Source organism: Carcharodon carcharias, chromosome 33, assembly GCF_017639515.1.
Source record: "Carcharodon carcharias isolate sCarCar2 chromosome 33, sCarCar2.pri, whole genome shotgun sequence".
Taxonomy (NCBI): Eukaryota; Metazoa; Chordata; class Chondrichthyes; order Lamniformes; family Lamnidae; genus Carcharodon; species Carcharodon carcharias.
Window position 1 is genome coordinate 13,845,986 of NC_054499.1, and position 19,255 is coordinate 13,865,240.

The following is a 19,255-nucleotide window of genomic DNA, read 5'->3' on the forward strand; positions in this document are numbered from 1 at the left end:
ATGAAGTTTCTCCTCAATTTCCTTGTATTTATTGGTTTATCTCCCCTGGTTTTGGAAACCTCTATAATTGGAAGCATCATCTCTGTGCCTTATCCCTTCGCAATTTTAAAGATCTCCACTGACCCCCCCACCCCCTCCCCCACAGCCTTAAGAGCTCATATAATGGTGTGTTTATATTTTAATAGTTCGCAGGCTGCCTATCCTTAATTGCCCCTTGAGAAGGTGGTGGTGAGCTGCCTTCTTGAACCGCTGCAGTCCATGTGGTGTAGGTACACCCACAGTGCTGTTAGGGAGGGGACTCCAGGATTTTGACCCAGTCAAGGAACGGCCGATATATTTCCAAGTCGGGATGGTGTGTGGCTGCGAAGGGGGGGCTTCCAGGCTCCCATGTGTCCGCTGCCCTTGTCCATCTAGATGGTAGCGGCCACAGGTTTGGAAGGCACTGTCGGAGCTGCTCCCCTCCATTCTCCCCTCTTAACGGGTTACAATACTGACTACGCTTCCAATGTGTTTCCTTGGCTCTGAATCACTTTGAGGCCCTCAAGAGGGAGCTGCCTAAATGCAAGTTTTTGTTGGCCTTGTTACTGTATGATGGAGGTTGGGGGAGGAGGAGAGAGAGAGAGAGAACTGTAGGGGTGAAAAAATAATGCTTTCGCTGCTCTTGATTCACTTAACTTTTATGTTCCTTTGGCAGACTGTTAGTCAGTGCATCTCAAGATGGAAAATTAATCATCTGGGACAGCTACACCACAAATAAGGTAGGCCCCAGTAATTCTGCCAAGGCTTTCCTTGATCGTTTTGACAAGAGGTACGCAAAGTACGTTCGCCCCATTCTGTGTCCTGCTGCGGAGTGAGACTCGCTGCGGTTTTTAATCTGCTGGTGAATGAGCCGAGATGTCCGATCTTGTCTGTCTTTGAGCCGGGGTGAAGGAATTAGCAAGGATGCGCACCGCACCACCCCCCCCCCCCCCCCCCCCCCCCCCCCCACCCCACCCACCACCCCACCCCGATCCTCGGGAAACTGAGGTAAAGAGTCAGTTGTTGACTCCAGCTAGCATTGTCCCACAATGGGGACCTTTTATCTGGATGTGCTCAGCTCAGCACCCCCCACCCCATCCCGCTGTCACAATGAGATCTTTCATCTGGATATGTTTTTTTTTTTGGCAGACCTTGTGCTACAGTGTGATACATTTTTTTTTTTTTTTACTCATCTTATGCAGTGAGCCATGTGCTAAGCAGCGATTTTTATCTTGGCTTAGACCTCTCTCTCTCTCTCTCTCTCTGGTCTTTGCCACAGGAGTTGAGCAGTTCACCGATATAACTTGGGGTTTTCGAGAGCACAATCACTGGAAGAAGCTGCTTTTTTTTTTTTTAAGAAGCGCCCGGTATTCAGGCTAGGTTTCCTTCAAAGCATTCGGTTGCCGGGACGCAACGCCCGGCTACGTCCAGTGGCCGTGGGTGGCCCGATAGCGTTTGTGCCCTCCAGATCTGGGTTGCGATTTGGAGCTTTGTGCCATACACGTACACGGGGTCCCAAGCGGGGCTTGTACGTTCACCCTCACTTGTCTCAAGCCTCTCACCTCTCGCTCCCGAGTTTTAAGTAACCGGTCGTTTTGCGTGCCGACCAGGGAACCTGCCCGTCGGCCTGTTGTCTGACGTCTGGAGTTTGCGCTTCTTGCACTGAGGCTTTAAAAACCTGCCGTAGGTTGAGAAAAGGGGCTGGCGCTTTTCGAGGCCGGGCGATTTTAGGGCGAGGTGAGCGGTGGGGGGAGGTAAACGATCCCACGGGGGATGAGGGAGAACGGAATAGAAGGAATACACTGATCGGGTGAGATGACGCGGGGGGGGGGGGGGGGGGGGGGGGGGGGGGGTGGGGGGGGGGTGGTGGGAGGAGTTTCACGTGCAGTATAAATGATGATTTTTTTTTTGGGCTGAATGGTCTTTTTTTTTGTGTGTGTGTGTGCTCTGCATTCTTAAGTCGTTTTTTTAAGCCAGCTTTTGAGAGTTGAAAAATCCTTTCTTTTTAAAGTTGCCCAAGTGCTGTCCAGAGTAAGGGCTGCATCAGCACCGACTGCAGCTTTAACCTGCTGGCGTGACCCGAGCGTTATCGGGGTGCAGCCTGGAGCCGAGTCGCCTCACACCGGACAGCAGTTACCGTCGCGGGTCCCCAGACGGGAATTTTGAGAAACGGTGGAGTCGCTTCTGCCTTCCATCAAAGTGTCGCCATCTCCCTCTTAATTACCGGTCCGGTTAACGGGAGGCGCAGGAGGAGCTCATTCTCTCTCTCTCTCTCTCTCTCTGTCTCTCTGCCTCTAGACAGAGAATCGTTAGGAGGAGGGGGAGTTGGGCAATTTGTGGAAACTGGGTGCCGGTGCTTGATCGAGAGTGCTCTATTTTGAAATGTTCAGGGTAGACGGGAGGGCGTAAATGAGAAGAGCCTCCACCTCCCTTCCCTCGCTTTATCGCAATACACCCTGGTCTGGAGACTTGTGAAGGAGGAATTAAAAACATGCCGGGGTTGGGGGGGGGGTGGGTGGGGGCACAGCTTCGGGATAAGGGGGCCGATCGTTTAGGACTGAGACGAGGAGGAATTACTTCACTCTAAAAGGGCTGTGAATCTTTGGAACCCTCTACCCGGAGGGTTACGGATGCTCCGTCGTTGAGTACATTTTAAGATTGGGAAGTTGTTGGGATCACGGGGAATCGAGGGATAAGGGGAGCGGGCGGGAGAATGGAGTTGAAACCCAAGATCAACCATGATTGTGTTGAATGGCGGAGTAGGCTCGATGGGCCGAGTGGTCTTCTCCTATTTCTTCTTTTGTGATATTTTTCTCATCTGACCTGCATTATTTTTTTTTTTATTGAGGTGCTTCTGATAAAAGGTTTCCAAGTGAAGCTTCTTGCTGTAAATGAATACCCGTGAACGCTTGATTTCTGGCGAGGGTGGCTTCTCCTCTGCTTATCTTTGTGTTGCAGACCGAGGGGAACTTTTAAGAGGTGTCCCTTTGCTCCCCGGAAGGCACTTGCTTACGTTGGGGTCCAGCAACCCCCACCGCGTGCCTGTTCGTCACGCGACGATCGGCGGCAAGTGTTGGCGGGCTGTTTGACTTGGGGGGTGGGGGGGGTGGGGATCGCACCAGAACCCAAGCAAACCCTCACCTGACGTTTGGGCGCATAAACCAGGCAGCCCTTCCGAATATCGGTCGTGTGGCCGGCCAGCTGGGTGATGTGATGCAGAGCCCCTGACCACCTGTGCATCTTCCAAATCGACTGCTTCCTTTTTGAACAGGTTCACGCCATTCCACTCCGGTCGTCTTGGGTCATGACCTGCGCTTACGCGCCATCTGGTAACTACGTGGCCTGCGGTGGCCTGGACAACATCTGCTCCATCTACAGCCTGAAAACTCGCGAGGGAAACGTGCGAGTGAGCAGGGAGCTTCCCGGACACACAGGTGGGCCGCTGCGAGTTTCGGCGTGGGGGGGGGGGTGCGCGAGTTGGAGGGAATGGGACCGCGTGAGAGAGTTGGCCCTGTCCGAATGGGGCGGCTGAACACATCAGGTTCCTGACGGTTGTGCTAAAACCCTGCTCAGCTGCGCTCACCGCAGCATCGATTTCAGATCCTGTCGGCAGCCCAGAGGAACCCAAATGGGGGCAGGTCAGGCGCCCTTTCTCCGTTTGGAGGGGAGGAAACCTGGCCTACATGCGGATGACTCCTTAACTGCCCCTCTGAAATGGGTAAATGAGCGAGCCAGGCAGTTCCAGGCCCATCCCTAATTGCCAACAAATGCCGGCCTCGCCAGCGGCGCCCACATCCCATGAAAAGATGGTGCTCGATCTCTTAAAGAACGGTTACAACTCTCGCTGACTGACGTAGCAGCATTAATATGATTTTTGAAAATGCCCTCGTGGTTTGGTGTGGTGGGGGGGGGGATGTTTTACAGACCCGCAAAGCGGTCAGTTACTGAGACAAAGTGACCAGAAACTTGATCAAAGAAGCTAGTTTTAAAAATGGCCTTAACCCTGCCAACTTTTTTTTTTAAGAGAGGGACTTCTCCACCATGGAGACCTGCAAGTGATCACAATGCCTTGAGGGGATCTGATTATTGGTGTACAAGGTGGAAAGGAGAGAGACTAGCGTAGTGGCAGTGTCACTGGGCTAGTAATCGGGAGGCTCAGGCTAACTCTCCAGGGACGTGGGTGCAGATCCCACCACGGCAGCTGGTGGAATTTAAATTAAATTAATAAAATCTGGAGTGTAAAGCTGGTCTCAGTAATGGTGACCATGACAACTATCATCGATTATTGTAAAAACCCATCTGGTTCAGTAATGTCCTTTTTAGGGGAAGAAACCTGGCCTACATGCGGGTGACTCTTAACTGCCCCCCTGAAACGGGCAAATGAGGGAGCCACTCAGTTCAAGGGCAATTAGGGATGGGCAACAAATGCCGGCCTTGCCAGTGGCGCCCACATCCCATGAAAGAATGGAAAAGGAGGGCCTTCCAAATAAAGCTGGGCAAAGGGCAGCGAGTTGGGGTCTTTGGGATGTTTGGAATTTCTTTGCACAGATGATATTCAATAGGTGGTGAGATTGCCCGAAGAGCCGGCTGAGACTGGACCCATTCAAGAAACCATTTAGGCTTTTTGAGGGCCGGAAGTTGTTCATATTCTGCACAGAGTCTGTCAAGAGTGCTGAAGAATGTGTTTGTTTATTGACTGATGTTATAAGATCGAATACACATTCAGCCACCACCTTGCTTAGTGTTATAGAAGTGCAGACTGATACCGCACTGAAAGTGGCCATTTGGCCCATCGTGTCTGTGCTGGCTCTTTGAAAATGACCCAGTTAATCCCAAGATAACCCTGCACGTTTTTCCTTTTTAAGTATTCGTTCAACGCCCTTTGGAAAGTTACTATTGAATCTGCTCCCACTGCCCTTTCTCAGGCCGTGCATTCCAGATCCCAACAACATTCTCCTGAGCTCCCCCCCTCAGGTTCTTTGGCTGATTATCTTCGACGTGTCCCTCTGGTTACCGACCCTGCTGCCACTGGGAACGGTTTGTCCTTATTTATTGTATCAAAACTCTTCTTCATTTTGACCACCTCCTACTAAATCTCCTCCTTTCTGCTCTTGAGAGAGGAACCCTAGTTTCACTAGTCTCTCCGCGTCTCTCTCTTCCTGGTGCTAGTCTAGAAAACCTCCTCTGTAGCCTCCATGAAGGACCTAAAATCCTTCTGTAAGCGCGCTGCCCAGGATTGGAGGCAGCGCTCCAGCTGATGGCCAACCCATGTTTTATAAAGTTGCAGCGCAGATAGATGATTGGTTAGTCGAAAAATCATCATGGGGCAGGTGCTGAATTGTGATGCTGACACAAGTATTCATCATTCATCGTAGAGCTGTAGACAGTCCATAACACAGTTGGAGACAGATGGCTGAAATAAAAATAAAGTCTAAAGTAACAAAAGGATTGTACAGCCATAATCATTTCGGTGTACAAATAATTACAGTACGTTGCAAAATGCAGGTCTCCTTAAGATACAGAAAAGGGAGAGGTCTGCTACATTGTGGATTTGGTATTAAAGTCCATAGATCATACATTGTCAGATTGAGTTCATTAAATTCTCAATCATTTACGTACTGTTTGAGCTTTTATAAAGCAGGGAATTGGGCTGTCTGTTCGTTCGAAATCTTATCTGTGGAATGGTGCCCTTCCTCATTAGTTCCATCATATGTTTACTTTTGGGTGGTTGGAGCAAGAGAGATTGGCAGTGGGAGGAGGGATTTGAGAGGCTTCTAGTGAACTCGAGTGTTTTCCATCTGTCAGCAAGGGAACATATATTTGGATGTTTAGCCTAGTTTTACTTTTTACTTTTCTGGCTTCTAATAATAAAACCCATGATCCCCTTTGCCTTTTTGTTTTGTGCCATTAGATACAAAACGGAATTCAATTAGCCTGTCTTATTCACTTGCACTGCCATCCCTTAATGATCTGTGCATCAAAAAAAAAACCTCTACTCCTATACTGTTGTTTCTGAATGTTTCATACATACAAACATACAAATTAGGAGCAGGACTAGGCCACTCGGCCCCTCGAGCCTGCTCCACCATTCAATAAGATGGTGGCTGATCTGATTGTGACCTCAACTGCACATTCTCCCCCCCCCCCCCCCCCCCCCCCCCCCCCCCCCCCCCGCCCACCCGCCGATAACCTTCCTCTCCCTTGCTTATCAAGAATCTGTCTGGCTCTGCCTTTTAAAAAATATTCAAAGACTCTGCTTCTACCGCCTTTTGAGGAAGAGAATTTCAGATGGGTTCCTGCTTCCAAAGTGTATTGCTTGGTTTGAACTGTGTGCCACCAGCTGCCCCACTGCTAGCCTCCTGAAGTCTTTTCCACTGGCCTATTCACTCTGCAGTTTTTTTATTGTAAATCTATGATAAACATGGCTATTGCCAACATGCCCCCTTCCCCCACCCTGCATCAATTCAAGTCCTGATTGTTTGCATACAGCAAGAGCAAATTCCAACTCAGTGGAACAGATACATCCTTGGAAATTACTTCTAGCCTCTGTTGGCTGCTATGTTTTGGCCTCTGGCTCATGGGGAGCGATGTTGTGGGGCAGGGGTTGATTCTACACCTGCCCTAATAGCAAAGCCCGCTCTGCGACTGGGATGGCCTGAATCCCTTTGCATCTTTCTCCCACATCTACACAAGGGAGCAATTCAGTTGGCTTACCTGGGGGAGGTGGTGGCGTAGTGGTATTGTCACTGGACTGGTAATCCGGAGACCCAGGGTAATGCTCTGGGGACCCCAGGTTCGAATCCTGCCACAGCAGATTCAATAAATATCTGGAATTAAAAGTCTAATGATGACCTTGATGACTGTAAAAACAGTCCTTTAAATGCCCTATAGGGAAGGAAACCTGCTGTCCTCACCTGGTCTCCTATATGTCGGGGTGCGTTGTAGTTGACTTGTAAAAATGCCCTCTGAGCAAGCACAATTCAGGATGGGCAATAAATGCTGGCCTAGCCAGCGATGCCCACATCCCATAAACAAATATAAAAAAAAATTGTGAATCAGACTGTTACCTTAACACTACTGGGCTTGGGAGCAGATTACCACTTGATGTGAAGGTATTAAACAATCCTGAGTGCGCTGATAGCTACATCCAATTTAAGATAATTAGTTAAGCTTGTAACATGTCTCCTGTACACTGGCTAGAAGCAGCATACATTTATACAAAGGGAAATGAAAGGAATATGTTCAAGCCTTGCACCTTTGAATTACCCAGGAGCTTGGGGAGCCTGTATAGCTCCCTTTTGCTTTCTCCACGGCAACACTTCGGCCAATCAGAGTTGACTTGCCAACCAACTTCTCCTGTAGTTTAAATTGTTGTGATCATTTGAAATCTGGCATTCCTGTGTTTGTCCCGATGAGTCCAAGACGAGAAACGTTGGCAACATGTCTCTCTTCAGCAGTATTCAAGATGAAGTTAATTTGTATTCTATTATTTCTTTCTCTCACCCCACCTGGGTTAAAAAACCAGACCTTGCGATTGGCTGCGTTGAGGGTTCCCCAAAACCAAACCCCCTCCCCACCCCGCCCCCGGCTCTCTCCACCCCGCCACTTCCAGTTTCCTCCAGATATTTGAGCCGGGCTTTGGTTCACACGGGTACTCCCTAAACCAGCTAAATTGTCCTGGCTTGCAAATTCCCACCATCCAGTGGACCACCAAAGATGAGGCCACTGGCGGCCTGGCCTGGCACATGAAGTGTGTCGGGCACTGGAGGCAATTTACCGCCCTTTGGAGGCTCATCCTAACAAGCAGTGATGCATTTTTTTTTTTGTGGGGAGTTGTGGTGGGGGGGCTGGCATTGATCAGGAGTGGTTTTGATTTGAGTCCAGCTTGTGGAAGTAAGTGCTCACCCTGGTGACTGTCAATTATCTGTTGTTCTGCAGGTTACCTATCCTGCTGCCGCTTTCTAGATGATAACCAGATAGTTACAAGCTCTGGCGATACAACCTGGTGAGTTTATCAGTGAGTCGAGGGAGTGGTGGGGGGGTGGGGATTTCAAATTGTTGCCATCTGTCAATCGAACCTTCCCTCGGGGGGATAGTTTACTTGATCAGTGTTGTGAATCCAACCCAGGGATGATTGTTGGCGAAGGAACCAAGCAACCGAGGCATTATTTATTTGGACACGGAGAAGAGGCAGGAAAAGAAACCAGCGTGGCTAACTTGAGTATTCGTTGACGGGAGTCGTAGACTAACGGAGCAAGAGGAAATAATGCAGCAAACGTATAAAATAAGTTATGGGGAGTGCAAGAGCAACAAACTTGCATGGTCCCTTTTAAGATAACAAAAATGTTCCAGGTGTTTGACCAGTGGGCTGTTTGGACTCCAGACAGGAGTTGGGGGTAAGTGTAGACTTGAACGTGAAGAGAGAGAGAGAGGGTTGCATTTATATAGTGCCTTTTGCAAGCTTGGGATATGCAAATGTGCTTCACAGCCCAGCAACTGGTTTATTCAAGTGTAGTCGCTGTTGGAATGTAGGAAACGTAGCAGCCAATTTGTGCACCACCTGCTCCCACAAACAGCGATGCGGAAATGACCCGATAGTCTGTGTTTTTTTTTAAAAAGGTATTAGCTGAGAGATTAATGTTGGTCCAGGACACCGGGAGGGCTCCCCTGCTCGTAGTCTTTGAAATAACACCATGGGGTCTCTGTGGGGGCAGACAGGACCTCTAGGCTTGGCAAGGTGGAGAAGTTTAGTAAGAGGATCTGGGAGCGGAGGACTGCATTGATGTCGGATGTCCTCTCTCCCCCACTCCCACCCACCGTGGGTTAAGTGGACCTCAACCCAGACCTGGAATCGTGGGTGGTGAACTGAGCCACAAGGTGGAATCTTCAGTAATTACACTTACTGTTCTTTGACTCTCCTTGCACTGGTCCAGTACTTTAGTGTTCTGGTAATGGTGCTAGACTAGTAACCTTGACACCATGAGTTCAAACCCTACCACGGAAGTTAAATTAATCAAAGCTTTAAGTCTGACATGCCATCAAACCAAAACAAACAAAAAGAAATGGAAGCTGCTAATTGATCAAAAACTGGGTCACTAATGTTTCTCGAGGAAGGTGACCTGACACATCCTACCAGTCCAAGTTACACATGTCCAAAACTAAGTGGCTCTCTGACATGGCATGATAAGCTTCTCCATTATAAACATAGAAGACTCACCCCCATCCAGCACCTTAGCAGGCCACTAGTGATGTATGGATCCGCAGCCAGTTCATGAAGTGAAACTGGACATGAATCCTTTTCCTGATGGTTGGTTTATTTACAGAATGCAGCATTACCTATGTCTGCCTCCCATTTAACAACCAAACCAGTGTCCCAGCATTCTCCCTTTTCAGCAAACAATAATCAAATTAAGTAATTGGCATCCCCTTAAAGGGGCACTGAAACAAAAAAGCAAATCTTGTAATTTAAATTTGATAAGTTTAATTTAAAGAACATTCCCAGGGTTGCTGATGCACTCCAGCCCAGCAGCCCTTATTTATATGTGCTCGAGGTACTAATCGGTACTCTCCACCTGTTTATTCTTCACAACCATACAATTATCAATCCGTCATCACTTAGTGATGGGCAATAAATGTGGTTTCGCCAGCATCACCCACATCCTAAGGACAAACATACCCTGCTACTTAGAGGCAGTCGTGTGGTGGGTATTTGTATCCAGCTATCTGACTTTTCCAGGGTGCGAGGAGCCTTCAGATTCTTGTTCTTGTTGGTCTGCAGAAAAATATTTTGCAATTTCTGTTTCCAGGTGTTTGTTTTTTAAAAAGGAAAGAAGTTCTTCACCTTTCTAATGATTTCCCTCTCCTCACCCTGCCCATGCATCCCCTCCTTTTGTCCCTTGGCAGTGCCCTGTGGGATATTGAAACCGGGCAGCAGACGACCACGTTCACGGGCCACAGCGGAGATGTCATGAGCCTCTCCCTCTCCCCGGACTTCAAGACCTTCGTGTCGGGAGCCTGCGATGCGTCAGTCAAGCTCTGGGACGTGCGCGACAGCATGTGCCGGCAGACCTTCACCGGTCACGAGTCGGACATCAACGCCGTCTGCGTAAGTCAGCGCAGACACCGTGCCCCGGGGCTTCGCTCCGAGCCAGAGCGCTTTGGGGTAGTTGTCCAGGGTGAAACCATGGAGACGTGGTCAGTGGCGGGGTGGGGTGTGGCCCTGGCCCTTCATGCAGGGCAGAGAGAGAGTGTGAAACACACAAAACTGGGGGAATGGCAGCTCGGTGGTGCTGGGCTTAAAAACGAGAACAGCCTGTATTTATAGAGCACCCTTAACATCCCAGGGTGATTATCAGCCACAATTTGATAGTGAGCCACATTAGGAGAGGTGACCAAAAGCTTAGTCTAAGAGGTAGGTTTTAAGGAAAGGTTTAAAGAGGAGGGGGATGGGGGGAGAGAGAGGTAGAGGCAGCCTCTGCTGATTAAAGGAGATAAAAGAAGGCCTGGCAGAGGCTGGAATGAAAAAGGCCATGGATTGATCATCACTCCACCTATGGAGGACGAAGAGTTCTCAGGATGGGGTAATGAGACTCGAGTGCCCAGACTGTGCTCTGGGATAGTCAGGATCACTGAATCGCTCGTGGCTTAACTTTGAGCACTGCACCTCAGGAAAGTTATATTTGCCTTTGAGTGAGTGCAGCAGAGAACCACCAGATGGATTAAATTATGGGGACAGGTGCACAGACTAGGCTTGTACTCCATCGAGAGTAGGCAGGGGTGATCTAATCGAGGAGTTTAAGATGGTTAAAGGATTCGATAGGGTAGACAGAGAGAAACCATTTCCCCCTTTTCAGGGTGAGGTGGGTGTGGTGGGGGAAAGGAGTCCAGAACAAAGGGGCAGAGCCATAAAATTGGAGCCAGGCTGTTCAGGGGGTGGGGGGGTGATGTCAGGAAGCAGTCCTTCACACAAAGGTGGGGTGGGAATCTGGAACGCTGTCCCCCACAAAAGCTGCTGAGGCCGAGGGCTAATTGAAAACTTCAAAACAGCAATTGAAATATTTTTGTTGGGTAGGGAGATTAAAGGGTTAGGGGACCGATGCGGGTGGATGGGGTTGAGATACAGGTCAGCCATGGCCTAACTGAATGACAGAATGGGCTCGAGGGGCTGAATGGCCTCCTCCAGCTCCTGTGAGGCCTTGATGAAAGCTGTGGCGATGGAACGAGGGGGCAGGCGAACAGGACAGAAAGGAGAGGAAGTTGGTTACCAGGAGACGATGGTGATAGTGCAGCCGCTGATGCTGTGGTGCCGGCGATGAGGTCGCTTGTCGAGGGATCTCACAATGAGTGAAAGTAGTGGATGCTCCACGAAGCAGGTGACGTGTTGATTTTTTTTTCTCTCTCTCTCTCTCCCGCTCCTCCCCCCCTCTCTCTCCAGTTCTTCCCCAATGGGAATGCCTTTGCCACCGGCTCCGACGATGCCACTTGCCGGCTCTTCGACCTGCGGGCAGACCAGGAGCTGATGATGTACTCCCACGACAACATCATCTGCGGCATTACGTCGGTGGCGTTCTCCAAGAGCGGCCGCCTCTTGCTGGCTGGCTACGACGACTTCAACTGCAACATCTGGGACTCCATGAAGGGCGACCGCGCCGGTAAGTGGGCCAAGCAGCCTGTCCTCCGGTGTGACGCTCCCTGATTCCTCCCTGCGGTGCTGGAACTGTGAGGAGGGTGTGCGGGTAAGGACTGGAGGGCTGGCTTTGGGCAGAAGGTCAGGTCGGTAGGCAGCTCATCGGCGGGGCTGGCCTGGCAACAAGCAAAATCTATTCAGAGTCTCTCCGAACAACAGCAAACCGAGCTCGTGACCTGAACTACATCAAAGTCTCCCTAAAAATAAAAAAAAGGGTAATTTCCCCAGTAAGATAGTGAGTTGTTGAGCATTACCTGGACGAGTGCAGCTCCCGCAACACTCAAGTAGCTCGACACCATCCAGGACAGAGCAGCTCCGCTTAATTGTCACCCCATCCACAAACATTCACTCTCTCCACCACCGACGCACAGTAGCAGCAGTGTGTGTACCATCTACAAGATGCACTGCAGCAACTCACCAAGGCTCCTTAGACAGCACCTTCCAAACACACGATCACCATCATCTAGAAGGATAAGGGCAGTAGACACATGGGGAACATCACCGGGAAATTCCCCTCCAAGCCACTCACCATCCTGACTTGGAAATATATCGGCCGTTCCTTCACTGTCACTGGGTCAAAATCCTGAAACTCCCTCCCTAACAGCGCTGTGCGTGTACCTACACGACATGGACTGCAGCGGTTCAAGAAGGCAGCTCACCATCACCGCCTCGAGGGCAATTTGGGGTGAGGGATAAATGCTGGCCTAGCCGGTGACAACTCATGAATGAAAAAAAAATCCTCCATCTCCTTCATTCACTCCCCCCATCACCGACACACAGTAGCAGCAGTGTGTGTACCATCTACAAGATGCACTGCAGCCACTCACCAAGGCTCCTTCGACAGCAACTTCCAAGCCTGCGACCTCCACCACCGAGAAGGACAAGAGCAGAATTTTGATGGGAACACCACCACCTGGAAGTTCCCCTCCAAGCCACTCACCATCCCGACTTGGAAGTATATCGGCCGTTCCTTCACTGTCGCTGGGTCAAAATCCTGCAACTCCCTCCCTAACAGCGCCGTGGGTGTACCTACACCACACGGACTGCAGCGGTTCAAGAAGGCAGCTCACCACCACCTTCTTAAGGGGCAATTAGGGATGGTCAATAAATGCTGGTCTAGCCAGCGACGCTCACATCCCAGGAACAAAATAAAAAAAGAATAGAAGGGAAAAACCTGTTTCCCCTGGTATGGGGAGGACCAGAACAGGGAGTCTAGAACAAGATGCACAACATGAAAATTAAAGTTAGATCGTTCATGGTTGATACCAGGAAGCACTCACAAAGGTCATAGTCGTTTGGCACAGAAGGAGGCCATTCAACCCATTGAGTCCATGCTGGCGCTCTGTAGAGCAGCCCAGTCAGTCCCATTTCCCCGCCCTATCCCTCTAGCCCTGCAAGCTTATTTCCCTCAATCCCCCACCCGATGTCCTTTTCGAAATAATTCTTCTTCTCAACTTGCAGTGTCCTCGTGGTCATGGAAATCAGGAACTCTCTCACCTCCCCAGCCCTGACCCCAAAAAAACCCTGATTCTGGAGGAGGGGGCAATTGAAAATATCAAAATTGAGATTGATAGATTTTTGTTTGGCAAGTGCGTTTAAAATGTTAGAGCGCCAAGGTGGGTAAATGGAGTTAACATCCAGATCGGCCATGGCCGGAATAAATGGAGGAATAGATTCAAAGGGACTGAATGTGCCTACTTCCTGCGTTTGACTCGAAATGGTGGGATCTGTCCTCCCCTCCTCCGGGATTGCTAGTCCACCAACGTAACCAACATTCCACCACACTCGGTTTCTATTTAAAATGTTTACATGGGCAGTTTTGATGCTGTGTGTTGACATGAATCTTGACAACAGGAGTTATGCCCGTGCACTAGATTTTCAAGCCAGTGGTTAATATCCACAGTGAACTAATCCCATCACTGAGAGCTCTTTGTATTTTGCTGGGGATTTGCATTGAGAGCGGCTGCTGACCGAGCTCCAGATCAACCTGATTCTCAAATCTCTCCCTCTCTCTCTTTGTCTTTCTCCCACCTCTTCCAGGAGTCTTGGCTGGTCACGACAACAGGGTTAGCTGCCTGGGAGTGACAGACGATGGAATGGCTGTGGCAACAGGATCTTGGGACAGTTTCCTCAAAATCTGGAACTAACCGTGACCTGAAGTGGGTGCGACGCGAATAGAGGAATTAAAATAAAAAACCTTGATTGTTAGATATGAAAACCTCCCGCCCTCCTACCTTCCCTCCCTCCCTCCTTTCTGCTCTCCCTCCTGAGAAGAAATTACAGGACGAGGGGTGGGATGGGGGGGTGGGGAAGAGGAGGAGAAGGAGGATGAGCCTGTGACAAACAGATTTCCCCCCCCCACCCCCCTCCCCACAACCCCAGCACCCCCCCCTCACCACCGCCAAGAAAAAAAATTCCATCCCTTACCCCTCCCTCCCCCTCCCATGGATGTAACCTGTTGAGGGGGAAATTTTATTTGTTAAAATATCAAGAAAAAGTAAAACTTGGAGGGAGGGGAAAAGAAAGGGTTTCTTCAGGCTTCTTGTGGAAAAGGTATAAAATGGAGGGAAAGACTGCAGTTAATTTTTGTTTTTTAACAAGGAATCTTAAATTGCCCCAGGCTTCTTGTGAGCTGCTGGTGTCAATCTAAACTTTGTCACTAGAATTTATTTGTTTCTCCCTTGGGCTCATGGATTTGTTTGTGTGTGTGTGTGTGAGAGTGAGTGCTCACGAGAGCGAGTGAGTGTGTGTATGTTTTTCTTTTCAGTAGAATATCTTTACTGATGTGTCTCTTGACCCCCCCCCCCCTCCCTCTCCCAAACACCAGTATCCTGGCTTTGAATTTTTATACTGAAGTGCTGATTGTGTCATGCTCGACAGGGCAGCTGTTGACATGCGAGTGAACCGAAGCCTCGGCTTGTGGGTTTCACCCCCGCCTACCTGTCCTCTAGCCCCCTGGCCTCGCCCGTCGTTGGCAACCTCCATCTTTGGCCCCCCCCCCCCCCCCCCCACGCTCCTCATGGTGAGACGTGTGTGTACTGACTTTTTATAAAAACAAAAAAAGGAAGAAAATCCCTTTTTTGCGACGAAGGAGCATCCCGCCAGGGGTTTGGCAGTCGGTGCGAGCGGGGTCGCGAATGCTGTGCTGTTGTCCTCCTGTCCCCACTCGCTGCCTCTTTCAGCCCCTCACCGCCCCCCCCACCAAACCTCTGCCTTCTATCTCGCTTCCCGTTTGAAATCACCCAGGTCCTGACAACTCACCTATCCTGTCCCTCCCCTCACTCCAACTCTGCCTACTTCTCCGCCATCTCTGACCATGACGCACTTTGCTGTTAAATAACAGCACATTGCGCCCACCCCAAAACAATATACAGCCGCTCGTGCTTAACAATAAAGCACTCCTTTCCTTATGGCCCCTTCAGGGGCTGCCTATGACTGTGCTGTATTTGGATACAGCTTTATGAAGGAACTTCTAATACCGGTCGGGCGAGAAGCAGCACGGGAGGGGGGGTGTGCGGAAGGACCCTGGTCACATGGCACGTGGTTGGTATTGACCTTGGCTGGTGTTGTTTTGTTGTCGTGAGACCACTAACGGAGGCTGGTCCAGAGAAGCGCCCACATCGGCATTAACGCCACGCTCTTGGGTTCAATGCTCAGCCCTTGCACTGCGAGCTGAGGTTGGTACGGTTTTATCTGCGGGAGTCGTGCCATCTCTGCTCTCTTGCGCTCGCTCGCTCTCTCTCTCTCTCTCTCTCTCTCTCTCTCTCTCTCTCTCGGGGGGGCATCCCAAATATCCGCCACTTCTGCCCACCCTGTTTCTCCCCCCCCCACCCCCGCCAAAAAAAAAATACATAGGCCACGGACTCTTTCCTTTCTACTAGTGAGCAGAGGTTCCAAGAAGTTGGCAAAAAGCTATTGTCTCCTGAAAGGGAGCCTTGTGATTGTAAACTGTCAGAAGAGGAGAGGAGACAAAAACAGAAAATGCTGGAAAAAGCTCAGCAGGTCTGACAGCGTCTGTGGAGAGAGAGAAACCAGGAGAAGAGAGGTGCAAATGTAACCAGTCGCCGGTTTGTGCAATCCGGGGCTGTGTACCTGGCTGTCTCTAACCCGGCGAAGGAGGAAATGTCTAGTATTTAGTGAACGCAGTGTACGGAATAATCTGCACCCCCTCCCCGCCATGTCCCACCCTGTTTTTCTCTCCCGCCCCCGCCCAAAAAAAAACTGGCCAATCTTGCACCACCCACTTCCAAATCACTGCAAGGTTGTCATTTGCCTCTGTAGTGAGGTGCTGCTCCCCTCCATCCTGGCTGCCTCCTCTGTGTGTGTGTGTGTACGTGTGTGTGTGTGTGTGTGTAGGTGTGCGGCCACGCTTATTAAACTGGTGTGCACTGCACACGTATTTGACCGCACTGCAGCACTTGTGAGCTGTGAGCGCTTTTTGAGGGTGCGTGAAGAGCAAGGTTATTAGTTCACAGACCAGCTGGAGTCCTCTTTTTTTTTAAAAACGTGAATATCACAGGCAATCTTTTGAGCAGATGCGATGCTGAAGTCAGCATCTCAAAAACATCTTTCCCGAGGCTTGTAAATCTTAATGAGTATTAAAGAAGTGTTGAAGCGAAACGGAGGCTTTATGCATTTTGTTCCATGTCAACTTTCTTTTATACTTCTCATTGGGCGATTTAGAAAGTGGCTGTAGCACCCGCTGGCTGGCCTCCCAATTGCTCCTCTCTGTGCACTAAGCCAAGAGCAGGCGTCCTGTCCCAGTGCCAAAGCCAATATGGCCACTCGAGGTGTTTGTTTAATGTGCCCGTACTAAAGTGTCAAGGAGTTCGACTGCACTTTGGGAGGTGGGGGAGGGGGACAGAGGGGAGGGGAGGGGGACAGAGGGGAGGGGAGGGGTGGGGTGGGAGAGGGGGCGCCGCACGGTGCATCGTGCCCTCCTGCAGCGACACATCCGTAATCTCCGCTATTGCGCCCACCAGTCTCCCAGCCCCACCCCAGTGGCATCCTTGGAAGAACGGGAAGGGTGGTGGGTGCCTGCCATTGCACAGCCAGGTTGCCTGTCTGCTTGACGTACCGCTCCGCTTGACAGTGGTGTCAACCAGTAAGAACTAGCAACCCCCCCCCCCCCCCCCCCCCCCCAAATCCCCCGATCGTGGGCCAAGGGGTTGGGTTGGTTAAAATCAATTGAGCTGGGCCAGTTAAAGCAGCGGCCCGCCAATCCACTGCATGTCCCCAGGACTCTGGCAAGTCACCATCGTCCCCTCATCCACTGGGAAAACTCATTCCCCCCACCTCCTCCCTTTGTCATTTCACCCACTGGGAGATGATGGGCGAGAATCCCTGCAGAAATTGTATTGAGTTTATTAATCTTGTCCAGGATGTCTCAAGTGGTGACAGAAATTGTATAGAACCTTGGTTTTAGATCTCACTTGGGAGTACGGTGCACAGTTCTGGTCTCCATTGTATGAAAAGGACTTGGAGAGTGTGCAGAAAATGTTTATGGGAGTGATACCAGGCTATACCCAGCAAGAAAGGATGAACCGGCTGGGGCTCTGTTCCCTGGGAATAGAAAAGGCTAAGGGGTGACCTTTAGAATGACTTAAATGTTTTGATCGAGCAGCTACCGAGAGGATGTTTTTTTCTAGCGAGGAAGAGCATAATGAGATCATTGCCAATAAATCCAAATGGGGAATTCAGGAGAAACTTCTTTACCCAGAGAAGTGTGGAACCCGCTCCCACAGGGAGTGGCTCAAGGGAATAACAGATGCGCTCAAGGGGAAGCAACAGGGAGAAAGGGAGAAAAACATAAACAGCTGGAAAAACTCAGCAGGCCTGACAGCATCTGTGGAGAGGAAGACAGAGTCAACATTTCGAGTCCGTGTGACTCTTCATCAGCATAGAGAGTTGTGCCGATGGAGTGAGATGAAAGAGGTGGGGAGGGGGGTAGTGGAGCATAAAACCTGTGTGGACTGTTTGGAATGAATGATGTGTTCCTGTGCTGTGTGTGCTGTGTAATCCCACCCCCACCCCCCATTGCTCCTTCAGTTTAAGGAGAGGGGTTAATAAGTCAGGACTGTTGGCTGTATTGGCAGCCCCCCGATGCTGGAATGAGCAGGTGTGCGGACAGTGGGGAAGCGTGGAATGTGGCTTTGCAGTTTAATAACTTGCCAGCGCTCTCTGTGATCACTCGTGACAGATTTGCACCTGGCTGTGGTTCCAGCAAAGTGCCTTTATCTGTGTGACCCAACCTGCTCGAGAAGCTATTATCATCATTACTTCCCCACTGGTTCCAAATTTTTCACTTTATTTTTTTTTTGAAAGAAAACGCTTGACAGGTTGTTTAAACCATTTAACTGTGTCTTTGTCTCCCATTGAAGCTCTTTCTGTTAGCTGTCGAGAGAAGGCAAGTCAGTGTTTCGTATGTTTGAACCCTTAACCCAGATGGGGAAATATTACCAACGAACAGTGTTTGAAATAGACAGCGACAGGCGTGAATGAGGAATTCATAACCCAAAGACAGCAACATCAGTTTTCTCGACCAGTTGCTACTTGACCTGCTAGGGTGTTTTCCTTTTCTGTTTTTGATATGATTTCTGCCCCACCCTGTTCCCTCTTTATCTCATGTCCTCACCCTCCCCTGGACCAATATTTAACCCCTCCGTCGACATCACAAAAAAAACCAGATGCTCTGATTGTTATCGCATTGCTGTTTGCGGGAGCTTGCTGTGCACAAATTGGCTGCCCGTGTTTCCTACATTAGAACAGAGACTACACTTCAAACGTATGTCATTGGTTGCAAAGAGCGTGGACACGTCCGGTGGTCATGACAGGCGCTATATAAATGCAAGTCGGTTTTTTTTATATATATCAAAAGAAATCATGGCACATGGGAAGGTTCGTTATTTTCCTGCTCAGACCATTCTCCAAAAGCAGTGGCTTGCATCTATATAGCGCCTCTGACATCAAAAACAAGTTCCTGGGCTGCCCCCACAAGTGCACTATCAACCAAAAATGCCAGGACGTGTTGACAGGCCAAGGAGCAGGAGCAAGGCCTGGATTCAGCCCCCAGAGCCTGTTCTGTGATTCAGCTAAATTCTGCCTGTGCCTCGGCCTCATCTCCCTGCTTCTGCTCCATGTTATTTGGTCACTTTTTAAGCAATGAAAATCTAGCCACCTCGGTCTTGGAAGATGTCAATTGACACCCCCCCCCCCCCCCCCCCCCCCACTCTCCACTGGCAAAATACCGTGTGATCCCAATGTTTGGAGTTGGAAAGCTCATTCCCAGATTCCTTTCTGTATTTGTCCCCTGGTGGGGACCTTTTTGAGCACAGTTGCCATGGCTACACCACTAGACCCTTGAATGTTTGTGCTGTCTTCCCAAGTGAAACAATTTTTTTTTTCCATTGTGTTGTCGAGCGAATTTACTAATTACTCACCAGATTCTCTCCTCCTTCCTTTTCTGCGTAACTGTGCCCTGGCCTGAAAGACAGAACCTGTGAGCAGATTAATTTGCAAATATTATACTCAATGTCCGGTTGACCTTCCTGA

At 49.9% G+C, this 19,255-nt stretch overlaps 1 protein-coding gene across 4 annotated transcripts in view; it reads left to right on the forward strand.

The window, feature by feature from the left end:
* The window catches only part of LOC121272279 (guanine nucleotide-binding protein G(I)/G(S)/G(T) subunit beta-2), a 99,325-nt gene extending 85,413 nt beyond the window's left edge, over nucleotides 1-13,912 (forward strand). For all 4 annotated transcript variants that reach the window (XM_041178839.1, XM_041178840.1, XM_041178841.1 and 1 more), the window contains exons 5-10: nucleotides 695-758; nucleotides 3,290-3,452; nucleotides 7,957-8,023; nucleotides 9,922-10,123; nucleotides 11,453-11,669; nucleotides 13,745-13,912. In XM_041178839.1, coding sequence (XP_041034773.1) covers nucleotides 695-758; nucleotides 3,290-3,452; nucleotides 7,957-8,023; nucleotides 9,922-10,123; nucleotides 11,453-11,669; nucleotides 13,745-13,851 — 820 coding nt within the window. In that variant the 3' untranslated portion in view covers nucleotides 13,852-13,912. The remainder of the gene's footprint in view (nucleotides 1-694; nucleotides 759-3,289; nucleotides 3,453-7,956; nucleotides 8,024-9,921; nucleotides 10,124-11,452; nucleotides 11,670-13,744) is intronic.
* Nucleotides 13,913-19,255: the final 5,343 nt, after the last annotated feature.